Genomic DNA, 14538 nt, shown 5'->3' with positions numbered 1-14538 from the left:
AGGCCATTTACCATTTTACCATTGCCATAGCTAAATCAGTACCAATCGATAATCTCTAAGGTAGTGAGTTTTGTTGTGTTATCCTTTTAGAGTGAACAAAACACTAAACACAAAACTGAAGGGAAGAAGACGGAGAAACTTGATGCTAATGTATCTCTAAAATTTGGAATACAATTTGTCAGTGTAGCCAGTCATTTATTTGAGTGGTTCGGTGTTTTCATTGGCCGCCATTTAGCGGATATCAGTCTTTTTTTCTTCCTACACCCAAAGATGCCTGACCTGTGAACCTGACTTATTACACATTGAACAACAGTGTTAAAATCCTGGCATCAATCCACTTCCGGTCATTCAGAAAGTTGAATTTTCTTCCAGAAAGCTGCTCTTCTTCAATATTTCATGACACAAATGAATACAAGTTGAACCCCAGCCTTTACTGAGACTCTGCTTTGAAATTTCCCTGGAGAAAAGGCGCAGGCTGCACACCTCGCATAATAAAACACATGGTTTATTATCAATATGATAGAAATGAAATCACTGGACAATTAGAAGCATGTCTACCCATCATCAGCACCATGACAACAGCTCTATAAGAACAGAAAAACACTGGATGAGTCCTGTCCCCCAAACGGCTCACAAAGGTCAAATCACAGATTAATAGGCCTACTCCAAAATAGCTGGCGCACCTATTTACACAACCATCCATTTAAATTAATATAAATAAATATTTACACACATAAATTAACACCTCTCCTCCTCTCCTTCCTCTTGTGTTAAATAACCAGACAACCCTGTTTCACATATAGATTGCTCATCACCCAATCTCACAATGCTTTTTCTGTGTGAAGACAAACACACACACACAGACAAGCACACACTCACTCAGGCACACAGACACAATGTTGTTTGTTGGCTGCTCACAGCATCTCAGTCTCACAGGATGCAGGCAGGGGGAGCGAAATGAATGTAACACAGTAACCACCATGTCCTCAGGGGAATGAAAAGAACGTAACACAGATGAAAAATCCCTCTGTGCTCTCTGACACTGGCCCACGGGTGTCTTCCTCTGCCTTTTTCTCTCTGCCGAGCCTTCCCCTTCCTCCTCCACCTCAGCCCCGTGCGTGGCAGGTCAGTCGCAGGGGTGTAAAGCTAGAAGTAACGGTGTAACGCCTCTGTCTGTGTGTCTGCCTCCTTCTCAGCTCTCGATCATCACTCCCCTCCTTCTCCTGCTTCATTTCCGCTGCTTCTCCTCTTTGTCGCCGGTCTTGCCAGCATCCCCGTGCCGGTTGTTGGGAGGGTTGTTGAGAAACATCTTGTCGAGTCCTTTGAGAGCCTCGGTGAGGTAGTTCTGCAGGGCGGTGAGTGCAGCGCAGATGGCGGGCGAACCAAAACCATGCGTGATTAAGGAGAAGTGGGAGAGGCAGCTCTGGATGCCAGGCTCCAGGATGGGGGTGGGCCTTGAGTTGCCCAGGGGAGTCCTGTCCTGGGCCAGCAGGTCTGTGAACTCCTTACACAGCTGTCTGCAGGAGAGAAGACACAACAAGACGTCAGGAGGGAGCTCTGCATCATCTTAGGCTTTCCCCAAAAGGGTTTTTGGAAAGCTGATATATGACAAATAACTGCCAGTTTGCTGTCATTAAAACAAAACACTGATGATTTATTCAGGATTTCCTCAAGAAGGTTATTAATGACAAAGCTGACACAAAATGCAGAGCAGACAACATCATATTAAAAATCTCTAAAAGCCAATATTCGAAAATTACCACACAGGCACAATAAAGAACATCCCTCAGAGCCCAAGACTTCCTTGGGGCCCCAAAACATTAGCTGCACATAATTAGATTTGAATTTTGATTATTGAAATTCTTTGTAGGCATTTTTAACACTAGAACTTTATAAAGTAACTAACACTTTACCTGATCCTACAGTACTTAAGACTTTCTGAGTCCCATTCCAGATGTAAATTGTGCAGGCATGCCTAATTGCAAAATGTAACTAAATGTCCCCCAAGAGCAGACTGAGAGCTTTCTCAGTGACAGTGAGGGAATTTTGTTGCATTGATTGCAGACTTTCCTCCAGCTCTTCTGGAAACCGCAGTGAATACAATCAGTTCATATGCTGGAATCACATGTTGCTATTTCACAGTTCAGTGTTTACAAAAAGAAACAAATTGACTCAAATCTCCATGCTGGTTTGACTTTCACATTTTTGGAAAATCATGCCCTGTAGCTGTGGTTCTCAAACTGTGGGTCATAAAACCACAGCAGGTGGGGCGAGGAAGAGGGGGGGGGGGGGGGGGGGGGGGGTGGGTGGTATGAAACTAATTTCATTGTTGAGTTTGCTGACACAATTGTGCAGTGTTTTATCAAACTAAAATTCAAGTTGGATCATTTTTTATTTTTTAAAAGTGTGGGGTGTAGAGTGTGATTCCCCCCCCCCCCCCCTCCCCAGCTTTTGAAGGGGGCACATCAAAAAAAAAAGTGGGACAACCACTTCCCTGTTGAAACACAGCTCAAAGACAGTAATGTTGGAGGCATGAATGCTAAACTGCAATGTTAGTTTTAGACTTCCCTAAAATGAAAGCAATACCACTCAAACTAAAACTGCTTGCAGAATAGAGCGCTGTGCACCGAGTAGGCTGCATTAAGTTTTCAGCAGTTTAGTAGACGGCTGAAATAATGCAAAGCAAACTGTATAGATGCGAACTTGGAAAAGACCCCCAAAATTATTCAGAACAGTTCCAAAACCCAGACTAATGAAATTCTTTAGCAGGTCCTAAAGGTGGCACAGCTCTACCCACCTTTCCAGAAAGGAAAGAATACATAAAACAGCTCATTTTATAATTTGAAAAATTGAAGCTTATTTTAAAATGTAACGCACTGGAAGAGGAAGATGATTGTGTGTGTGTGTGTGTGTGTGTGTGTGTGTGTGTGTGTGTGTGTGTGTGTGTGTTTTTAAAATTCCATTAGGTATTATTTATTTAGAACAAATTGATAGTAGCCATCATTAGTGTTGCGTAATCATATCCCTCTAAATTGAAATTTACAGTTTTTGTTTTGTTTTGTTTTTTGTCACTAAATGTTTAGACTCAGAGAACATTTTTCAAAAGCTAAATTCACATATTTCCATAGTATGAGGATGAAGGCTAAGGTTACTTATCATCACTCAGAATGACCTAAACGTCACAGAGTAATGTTATATATTAAAAACCTCATGACCTCACAGAGAAAAACCCACCACTCTGACGACTCCCTTTTGATTGTGTTCAATGAATAAACTTAACAGAACAAAAATTAACCGTATTATGACTTAAGGGGAAAAAAATCATGCTTATACCTTTATTTTTTTTTAACTCTTTCTTTTTTCCCCAGTGCTCCCCTCGTGAACCCTTACATATTTTCTTTCAGTTTTGCCTTGTTTAACTCTGTTTAACTCTCATGAACAAGGCATGAACATAAAAGCAGTCTGTGATTAACACCTGCACCTGGACACAGGGAGAGCACGAGTTCAGTTCTAGCATGGGTGTTTGTGTTTTTATGTATATTACAAGCATTTTACCATTCCCATTTCCCTATTTTTGTAGAGAAGATAAACATTTTCTTCCTAACTACTTTTGACACTTAAAGCATGTATTGAATTTACATACAATTCAGTACAATTGAATTGTATGTAATTCAATCATTCTCAAAGATCAGTCATTCTGATCTATGAGGATGTGAAATACAGTGATATAGCAGAACCCAGAGAAACAAGGGTAATTTCAAATATTGCATATTTCCATAATGGAGAAAATGCATACCCCTTCAGTGAAAATAATGCAAAAATCATCCGATTAAGAGTTTTCTAAATGAATAACTAATATTTAGATATAAGAATGTGTGGTTAGTAACATGGATCTTAATTTTTCATTGGATTTCAAGTGCAACTGTAAAAGAAAATAACCTATTCACCTAGTTCTCCTTGTTAAATCATCCCCTGGTTTTAGGCTCACATTTTAAATTCAAGAGACCTCCTTCTCCCTCTTCCTCCCCCCTTTCACAGATTCATACTTGCACAGCCCGTGCGCACACACCCTGTAAGCGGCCTAAGGGCAGAGCTCCAGCAAATGAGTGACAGGCTGTGCAGGCCGAGCCCAGCTGGGGTTAGGGGAGTAGAGAGGAGAAGCCGCCACCCCGGGCTACACTCAAGGCTCTCGCTGTTGTTTTCTGACGACTTGAAACACTCCACTGCTAAATAATGAATTTCTAACAGGCAGCACTGATGCACAGTATTGGAACAGGTTTCAATCTGAGCATCAGACATCCACCACCAAACACATTGTACATACTGAGCACCACACAAACACACACTCACACACACATAGACGGACAGATGGTTTATGCAGGCCAGCAGACAACAACACTTATGCAAGCTAAAAATATAAGCTTCCTGAGTGGAGGACTTTTATAAATTAATTTCAAATCTTCAACACTTATTTAGAAAAAAAAAACCTATCTTGCCCATGTGCACTCAGAAGAGCCTTAATTAAATTCCAGGATCTCCTAATTATTAATAAAAAATATATCAGTACAAGTAACTTTACATTAGTGCAAATAAAACAGATTATCTCTAAGACCAGAAACTGAGGTCAGATATAGAAACATCAGGGTTTGTGTTTATAGGCTGTGTTAATAGTGCCCCACCTCACCTCAAGATTATTCTGTGAAAAAGCTGCTTGTAAGGAAGCTAATGTGTGCACAATTTGTCCTGATAAAAAGGGTAAAACTGATGTCTTGTTAATTTTGGTTTAGATTCTTGGCTTTATTTTAGCTCATTTCTCAAATACTTGACCTGACTTTAACTGCCCTGTTTTTTCTGCATTGCAGTTTTTTTCCCCCAGTCAGCCATTTAAATACAAGTTAGATATAGTTCAGTGGGTTTCATTAAAAAAATATCACAATTTCCTCTCCAAATGCCACTAAGGCAGAGTGGACTATAGGATAAGGCACAGAGTATAGCAGGGGTTCACACCCTCTGGGTTTCTTAAAATGGACCATAAAGACCTCAGGAAATGAGACTGGCCTTAATTTCATAATAATTTAATTCTCCCTAAATGTACCTATTTGCAGAAAGTGATTGCCCTGTGCTATTCAGAATGTATGTGTAAATGTTATGCAATTTCAATGGACAACAAAACACAAGGACAACCGAAATGCTACCAAAAGGCAGTAATGATGTGTAAACCTTGTCTAATGGGAAAAATCTGAAACATTTAAATTGCAACAAGAAGTCTGAATTAGAAGCATCTGAGACATATTGGACTTTTAAAAAACCCAAACATTTAACTTTATTTCTCTTGTTGCTCTTTTGTTGTTTGTTGGATTTTTACTCCTTGTTTTTTTGCTGACTTGAAGTATTGCAAGGTGGTTTAGGGCCCAGTCTTTCTGACACCTTACTTTCAACAATGTCCTGCTGTGTCTGAATGTGTCCTAATACTAAAAAAGCCATTTGAATTATAATTCAGCATTACGTTCTCGCACTTCAATCCCATCATCATCCTCCATCCACTTCTATATGATGCAGTGCAGACAGTCTATATCCTGTATGAGAGAAAACACCCATAAAGGCTATGAGAGAACAGAATCTAATCAAACGCTCCATCAAACTCACTTTGTCGCCAGCAGCATGTTTTTCCGTGTGTGCAGCTCGTTGGGGTCCGCGTGCTGGCGGTTGAGGTACTCGCTCACGGCTTTGGTGGGAAACTCCGTCTCGCAGATGTAACCGAAATCCCGAGCCAGGTGGACCGCTTCACCTGTGGGGGAAGGTATTAGATGTCTTATATATTGCAACTGTAAATATAAGTATAAATACAAACGAACAAGATCTTTCGGTTCACGAGATACTGGCTTCAATTAAAGTATGAGTATTGTCAGGTGTCATTTAATTATTCATATGATCATTTTTTAACTCATTAACGTCACTGACAAAAAGCCGTATCTTTTTAGGCAGAACCCTCCCACAGCTGTCCTCTCAGCTGACTCAAAAACACTTAAACTGTTTTAAGTTTTTTATTTTTTATTTTTATCATGTAGACTAAACATTAGTACCTTTTACTTGCTGATTAATATTCAAAATGATCCACTTTATTTTGGGTTATACTGTACAGGCACGAATAAAACATTCGTGCAGTTTATATATTTAAAAGTAAGTCGTCATCACTCAAAAGAAATACTTTCTTTAAAAAGTAAATTCACGTTACCTGTTTTTAGTAAGACACAGGCACTCGGTCTATATGTTGGTGTAGCCAAAGGCATGGGCCCAACCTCCAGTCTTTAATCCGTTAATTTAGCAGCCTCAAACACATCTATCGGTAATGAATATTTCCCTGGCTACATTTTAACAGACATTTTATGAATAAAGGCGCATTTTCACGCATGACTTTTATAATCCCAGATTTTTGCAATTCATATATTTTTTTCTCGAGTTTTCACATGATAGAAACTTTTTTTAAAAAAGTTATTTTTTTCTTATATATTTTTTGATAAATGACACTATATTGAGTTGTGCTCATAGCCAGAAATCCAGTTACAGGGAGTTGTGGCGGTGTAAGGGGAAAGCAGAAGGGGAATCCTGAAACTCTTGAAAACAATAATAAAAAAATAAAATAAAAATAAAGATTTGGCTTTTATCACCAAAAAATGAGTCGGTTACCTTCCACGAGTGATGTTAGTAGTGTGACATTGGCAGCTTTGCGTCTCCCAGCAGGTAGATTCAGTCCAATCTTCTCCAGCTTTTCTCTCAGGCATTTCCCACCGTTTTTAGACTTTGCTCTGCAGAAAAAAGGAGGAAAGCATATGAACTTTATTTAAAGTAAAACTTACGGCGCACACATGTTGGCGAAATGTCATAAATCGCTCCAAATTAACAAACAATATTTTAATATGTGCTCTGGACAACATTTATTTAGCTTGATCTCGTCTACCAGTTAATGTTAAAAAAAATCTATATGGCATAGCTTTTCATGCTTCTCATAGTCTCATTAATAACTGCTCCTGCAAATTAAATACACACAAGTTTTTTCCTCATAGTTTCTAGAGGTTATTCCTGAACTCCACGTTGTGCGTCAACATGCTTTAAGGCTACATCCGTACCTTCTCAACACGCCCCCCAACAAGGAGGCGTTGAGGCACTCGGGCGGGGACAGTCTCCTCTGCACTTCACCTACGGTCACTTTATACTTTGAAGTGGAGCTGAGCAGCGACAGGCGGCCTGGTACCGAGCAGAACACCTCGTTTATGTTCACGGTCACTCCTCCGATCAGCCCGTCCTTACCGAGCATCAGGGAACCCACGTTCTTGGGTGGCATGGGGACTGAAAGAGGAAGGTTAGAGTGGATTTCTTACATAACGTGCTTTCACATTCAGGGGGCACAAGTTTGAAATCTTTACATCACTCCTCTGTGCCAAACTTTGCTCAGTGAGACCACGCGCGCAGGGGGCGGCCCTGGCCTAATGAAGCGCCCACGTGCCGGGCATTTGCTGTTATTTAATGTCGCGCGACATTCTCATTACAGCGTTATCGATTGTTGATTGGCTCACGTTCTCAAATCGCATTAACCACCTCCCTGTCTTTTCTCCACGGCCGGTTTAACACCCACCAGCAGCACTGGATGCTTCTTCATCCCGCGCGCTAATGCTCTTGTTAATGTCGTGAAGTAAAGGGGAAACCGCCAGCCAGCCTGCCTCGTGGATGCGTGCATATAAGGGCCAGTGCGAGGGGGTTTTGATGGCTCCACGGGGGATAATGCCGCAGATTAGCTCTAAACGAGCTCACGAGATCTCCGTGAGCGATGCCATTTATTACATCAGCGGCTTAAATGCCCCGCGGGGAGCTCAGTCACTCAACATCCCGTAACTAAATCACCGCACATCATCAGAGCGGCAGCGTGGCAGCCTGTCAGCGACACACTGCCTGATAGTCAATATACCAGGGTCGTTACCTCGGCTTCAGACTCCTCATCCCGGCCCCCAAAATACGAGAAACTCCATGAATAGACTCGGCGAGAACGCCTTTTCCAGTTAAGGTCACAACCATACTGATCATGACATTTCCCGAGGGACTGGGCCGGAGGTTACACACATATCCATACAATAAATCATTATAATTCATAAGAACCTATCCAAATATCCCAGGAGTGAAGAAACCCAAATAAATTGTCTTGAGAATAGAGCGCGCGTATTTCCTCTTTCCACCTGTGATATTCTTCAATTATTACTATATATATATATTTTTTTTTAAAGTAAGGCCACATTGCCCAGAGAACAGAGATGTGTGTCTTTGTATTAAAGAGAGAATGTGTGTTTCTACCTTTCTTTATCACTGATTGATCCAGGATGCTCGTCCCGTTGGTGTCATCAGCGGTCTGTTTAAAAAAGAGAGAAGATAAATGCAAAACATTCAACCCTGTTGTACACAAAGTTAACCAGTGATTTACCTGACAAGCCTCAATCACACAGTCCAGCAAAAACAAAAAAGAAAAAGAAGAAAAAGAAAAAATATTCATGTAAGGTTTCAAAAGGAGGGGGCGGAATACACGTTTGAGCTATTTGTTTTCAGACATCGGTCCAATCTAGCTCATAATGCAGTGCTTTCATTCATCACGACGTGGTTAGAAGCAGCTATTCCCACACATTCAAACCCCCATCATTCATCAGTGTCATTCATCATCTTGCCAAATAAATTGTTAAATAGACCGGGTGTTGTCACGAATGCGTCACAGCCAAATACAAAGAAACAAATATGCAAAAACAAATTTATATGGGGGTTAATAAATGCAAAACACAAACACGGAAAGCCCGAAATGAGAATCTATTGTGGAGGTTAAATGGCAAACAATTCGTGATGGCTGTGCCCTGAGGGGGGAAACGAGTAGAAAATGAAAATCCTACACAGCTTTACAATAAACCTTTTTCACTAAGTCTTTAGTATCTCGCTCTGTGAATTTATAGCGTTTTAGCAGCAAAGCAAGACTCTAAGAAAGGAAATAAACAGCAAGTAATAATAATAATAATAATAATAATAATAATAATAATAATAATAATACATATTGCGTTAAAAACGAAAGTAAAAAATATTCTTTACTTTGTTATAATTTAATGTCATTTAATCTGCGTAATTTGTTATCGTCTTTGAAAACTATGTCTAACGTGTTAAACTATGTTAAAATGAAATTTTAAATAAACCGCGAGGAACATTTAATTTACTGCCTAAAGCCAGATTTATGATGCTTTATTTGCAAACACATGTTTCTCTTTTGATTTAAAAAAAAAAAAAAGTCTTTCTTGGGTATCTCAAGTCTTTTTTTTTCTTTTCTTTTTTTAAGCTTTGAGCCATCCGTTTGGCTACAGCTGCTGTGAGCATCCAGCCCTGAGGGAGCTGCCCCAAGTTCACTGACCTTAACTCTAAAGGCACGAGAGTCATGCGTAGACAATGAACAAGACAACTGTCAACATATATCCTTTCTTTTCTTCCAGTGAAAATTGGTTTCCATTTTATTTATTGCTTATTTTTGGGTGTTGTAAATGTGTCTGTTTTAGTTCAATTGAAGTGTTTTTGTTGTCAGGGGAAATGGTGAAATTCACCGTTATAATGTACGTTGTTTATATCTACAAACTATGAACTATTCAATAAATTGTGAATAAAAGTAGGGCGAATTTTCTCCTCGATGGTTCAAGTCTGAGGATTTGCCATTGTCTGCCTGTTCTTAAACATGATTTCTTAAAATTATATGACATAATTGGAGCAGGAAAATCTGAAATTATGTTATATGTGCATTCAATCTCTGCAAATCTCAGCTGTGCCTTTAACTTACCGGAATATCCTCCATACCGTGCAGCCCGTGTAGCAGTCCGTCTCCCATACCAGGCTCCAGTCCGGGGTGAGCGGAGTGAAGAAGCACATCAGGCCGTCTTACACCTCCGTAGTCCCGCCGTGGGTCCAACCCGGATAGCTGGGGCAGCGAGGCCCGAGGCTGCGCCAGCAGAGCGGAGCTCTCCATCCGGTCCCCCGTGGGGTCTTGCCGCTGACGGGCTCCCCATGCTCCCTGTTGGCTCTGGTGCAGGGAGTTCAGGGAGTATGGGTCGCTGACGTGGGAGTACGGATCCTGGCTCTGGTAGTGAGCGAGCGGCTGGTACGGCGGAGGAAAGTACGGCGGCTGGAAGTCCGAGGAAGGCGCGTGAGACAGCGGTGGCGCGCTGGAGTAGGGTCCCGCATGCGACACTGAACCCAGCTGGGACAGCCGCGAGCTGTGGCTCGAGACACCGTCATGCCGGTCCTTGAACAGGATGCAGAAAAGAACAGAAAAAATTGAACCAGTTGTAGAACTGGAAGTACAATTTAAAGAAACGAAGGCCCAAGATCATTTTGCAAATTGCCTCTGGTGATGTAGCCAAAGAAGCCTAACTGGCACTGAAACTCCTGAACAAAAACACATAAGAGCCTGGAGGAAAAAAATGTCACAGCCTAAATTAAACTGTCTCACAACTAAAAACCTGCCAGCCATATCTACGGGGTTTACCGTTTGCGTAAACGAATTCTGAAATACTCTGAAGAAAACTCACCGCGGTGGAGTAAGGATGAACTAACATCTGTAAACCTTCTGCCGGTGTATCACAAGCGGGTTCACGGTAGAATAGCGGTGTAGGACGGAGCGTGTAGGGCCGATACAGCCAAAATCATCCCAGGTAAGAATGAAGAGTATCTGCAGGCACGGCCCGATCTACAACACCATTCAGAACCTTCCTCCGCCCGGAGCTGCCACCGCTCTGAGTGTGAGCACCGAGCTCCCTCCTCTACCCCCGGTATACGGTGTAATTGTTATTCATGACTGAGACTTACAGGAATATTAATGTGCGCGAGGCAGGGGACTGGCGACACATGGAGCGTGAAGCCTTTCGCGCAACCGTGAGTGACGTTGAAATTCCGTGGAGAGCCGAAACGACGCGCGAACAGCAGGAGATTGAAAGAGGACTCTCTCTCGCAGGAGAAAACGAACAGGGTATCCAGACCCGTGAGGAATCCTCTGTCACATAAAATACCGCTCTGGGGCCCCTTTATATATAAAAGCTGACGCAATAAAGCGCACTTTCTTGCCAGTGGAGACACTTTTGCGCAAATAATTTCTGTGCAAACAGACTTTTTACGTTAAAGAAACCAATAGAAGACAATATGGCAATAAAAACAGGCCTTGTTGGGTCGACTATGAGACGATTAACAACAGGTTTTCAAGTTCTCTTCCAGCCGGGTTAGTCAACGCCAAACAAAGCGGAAATGCATCCAATAAAGCAAAAAAAAAAAAAAAAAAGAGAGAGAAAAGAACTTTGAGCTGACGCACAAACCCACAGTAACCGCAAAAGAGCGCATTAGCCACTTTCAGATTTTACTCTGACTTTTCACCCCAACTTCACCCCACCACACTCACACTCTTGAAATTTTAAGGCAGCTCAAGTCATATTGCAGCTGCCAACCGAAAACAAACGCACACCCGAGACAAGGCAGGACGCGTGAGGGGCTCGTGTGAACTCAGAAGCAGCGATTAAACTTTGCATTGTAGACCGTTCAGCCTCTCCTCTTTGCCCTCTTGGGTGACTTGTTTAACAACATTATAGCCTCCCCTCCCTCGCGCCGTGGGAGAAAAACCATGTGTGGCACGAGACAAGGGCTTCCCACCGGGCTCAGCCGAGGGGCCTCGCGAGCTATACCCTTTCTTCGTCTGCTTTGTGCTCGAGCCCATTCAGCGCGAGCCGGGGCAGCGTTTTCGCCCCCGCGCGCGTCGTATTTCTCACTTTTTCTTTCTCCTTTCCCCTCACCGTTTTTTTTAAATGATTGTTCTGGGATCAAAGCCAAGTCATTTACATACTCCATAGGCTACACATCATCACCCTGCTCTGACACAGCGGTTCTCCACCTTATTTGTCTTTCGCTGTAATTTAAAAATGTCAAAATGAGCTTTTCATTAGTTACTGGGTCACGTTGAGGTCCTGGGAATGAGCTTATAGTCCTTGCACCTTATTATTTTTTTATTATGTTAAAAAAGATATGTAGATTGCTTTAAATATTAATTTACCCCAAAGCCCAAAGTAAAATCTGACTGATTACAGCCCTCATGTAGGCAGTGTCACATATCTTATGTACCCAAAACTGAACACTGCACCACAGCGACAAGCACAGCTTAAAATAATGTGAGCACTTGAAATCATTTCAGCACAAATTAATCCGTTTTATGCCTGAATAAATCTGTCATGTGCCAAATGGTTCTCCAATTCATATCCACAGTCATCGCAACATGAATACGAGGCCTTAAAGCCTCGTGGAAAACACTTCACTCAACAGCATCCAACAAATGAACTCCAAAAGCATGTCTAGTAACTTCATTTAGTCTATTTCCCCCGAGTCACAAACAGCTGGACGGTAACGTTACCTCATAAATATCTTCATACTTGACATTCTCAACTAGTTTCCACAGCATGGTCGCTTCTCCGGTGTCGGTAAACCGAATGCAGCCAAGTGAAGAAGGGATGCCTCAACTCTCTCTCTCTCTCTCCCTCTCTCGCTCTCTCTCTCTCTCTCTCCCTCCCTCCCTCCCTCCCTCCGCCCTCCGTACCTTCAGACAGGCTTTCTGAATGGGGAACCCCTGTATGGAGTCCACTGCTGTAACATTATATAATAATAATAATAATAATAATAATAATAATAATAATAATAATAATAATAATAATAATAATAGGGCAGGTTAAAAGCAGCAGGTAACTTTAATACACGAGTGTGGTGTGTATCTTCGTACACACAGCACTGAACCACATATAGATTGTTTACTTGTTGGACACTTATGCAACTCTTATGCATTGTTAGATTTTTTTTTGTACCTTGACTTTCATCTCTTTCACTGTAAATGTTTGTAATCATATGTGATTAAAAAAAAACAACGAAATTAAATAAATAAAAATGATTAATTAGGTCGTTATCTAATGGAGCACTAATGGGATACTTAGTAGATTTCTACATACACATGTGACAATGCGATAAAGTTTAATTTTTTTTCTCAACATTTCTTTTGCATCTATTTCGTAATATTGCTTTACATAAAACATACCCTTAAAATCCATATATTTATGTCTTTTACTGTGAGTTAAAAAAAAAGATTTACATTATGATGCTATACGAAACAAACAAACGAACAAAAAAAATCCCAAAAACTGCAGTCTTCCTGAGGAGTTTCATGGCTCTAGGAATACATTTTCCAATGTTTCCTTCTGAGCCCCATTGGAGGCATGAACACCATCCTTCCAAAAATATGATGATGTTTCCTCAGAAAAAAGAAATCTCCAATGAGTTGATGGGTTGATATTTTTTTGTTGTTGGATATGTAAGATTTATGTCATTTTCACCAACATAAAACTGGTTGATCAGTGAGCTCTTGTGCCTTGCATTTGGTTTCCTTCACTCATCCATTTGAACTGTTCCCTCTGTACAGTTGCTTGCATTGGAGTGTTTATACTCTGCTATAGAAAGTTGTCTTTGCAGGTCACAAATAAACAGACCCAGCAACATGACTACAGTATAAGGCTAAAATCTGCACTAAAGCAAGAAGGATTTTTGCACATTCTCACAGAAATGGGCTGCCATGTTTTAGTTTTACTAACTGCTTTAAAAAAAAATTAAACTACAAGCCACATTTACTACTACATTAATACAGAGCCCTGTTCTGTGAAATTTAACTGCTTCGAATCACCAATTAACCAATTAACATGCAAGTCTTTGGACTGTGGGAAATCCACTCAGTGACTGGGAGAACATGCAAACTCTGCACCGATATGAACCAGAAACCTTCTTGTTGTGAGTGTTAACGACTAAACCACATCACCCACGGGGCAACAGAGCAGGGTTTAAACAACACCTCAAAAATTTTCAGATGTGGTCATTTATTGCACTGCTATTTAAATTTGGGTATGATGTGACACCATATACTCAGAAGTTCCCATACCATTGCCTTTTAGGGAAAAAGATTGGTTCTGATAAACAGTGAGGAAAAAATAAAGGAACAAAAATCTTTGGAATAATTACACATCCACGATTATGATAGAAATATACGAATAAGTTCCTGCTCAGCCTGTGTGATGTGTAGTTACAGGTGTGCTTTATATCGACCCAATCTGGGCACATTGCTGCCTGTAACAAGATCAGATGCTGCATAGTAAAAGGGACAGATCAGCTTTAATATGAGGCATGCTCAGTATGGATACAATTTTCCATTAGGTACTTCAAAATTATATTATCATCATGATTGACATTAACTAACACATTATGAATCACATCACCATCCCAACAAATCTGTTTTATGGTGTTTATGTGTCACTGTTAAAGATCTCACACTGGAAAACTTGTTGATTCGAGTTGTGAAAGCACTTTCTTTGTGGCACTAAATGAATATTGGGCATGATGGTAAACTGTGATTATGAGTTATTTTCTCATCCTCTTGCACAGCATCATGTGATGTGATGAAAG

At 41.0% G+C, this 14538-nt stretch overlaps 1 protein-coding gene across 2 annotated transcripts; it reads right to left on the bottom strand.

Annotated features, from left to right (window-relative positions):
• Positions 1–515: 515 nt before the first annotated feature.
• Positions 516–12515, bottom strand: tfap2b (transcription factor AP-2 beta). Of its 2 annotated transcripts, none has more exons than XM_082506647.1 (7): positions 12455–12515; positions 9848–10309; positions 8344–8398; positions 7128–7347; positions 6688–6806; positions 5647–5788; positions 516–1517 (listed from the first exon to the last, which is right to left on the bottom strand). In XM_082506647.1, exons 1-7 carry the CDS (start codon positions 12500–12502, stop codon positions 1229–1231), a joined length of 1335 nt encoding a protein of 444 aa, XP_082362773.1. In that variant the 5' UTR covers positions 12503–12515; the 3' UTR covers positions 516–1228. The 2 variants fall into 2 exon arrangements, with proteins under 2 accessions (XP_082362773.1, XP_082362774.1); XM_082506648.1 differs by lacking the exon at positions 12455–12515 and adding an exon at positions 10596–11273.
• Between the last annotated feature and the right edge of the window lie 2023 nt (positions 12516–14538).

The sequence above is a fragment of the Aulonocara stuartgranti genome, assembly GCF_965226115.1.
Source record: "Aulonocara stuartgranti genome assembly, chromosome: 15".
Classification (NCBI taxonomy): domain Eukaryota; kingdom Metazoa; phylum Chordata; class Actinopteri; order Cichliformes; family Cichlidae; genus Aulonocara; species Aulonocara stuartgranti.
Note: the sequence above shows the minus strand (reverse complement) of the source record. Positions and strands in the feature narration are given on the sequence as shown.

Coding starts and splice junctions, on each gene's coding strand:
- tfap2b (XM_082506647.1), bottom strand. CDS start 12,502: ATGCTGTGGAAACTAGTTGAGAATGTCAAGTATGAAGATATTTATGAG. Junction 7,348..8,343: donor TCAATCAGTGATAAAGAAAG/GTAGAAACACAC, acceptor TTCCTCTTTCAG/TCCCCATGCCACCCAAGAAC. Junction 5,789..6,687: donor ACTAACATCACTCGTGGAAG/GTAACCGACTCA, acceptor CTTCCCCCACAG/GTGAAGCGGTCCACCTGGCT.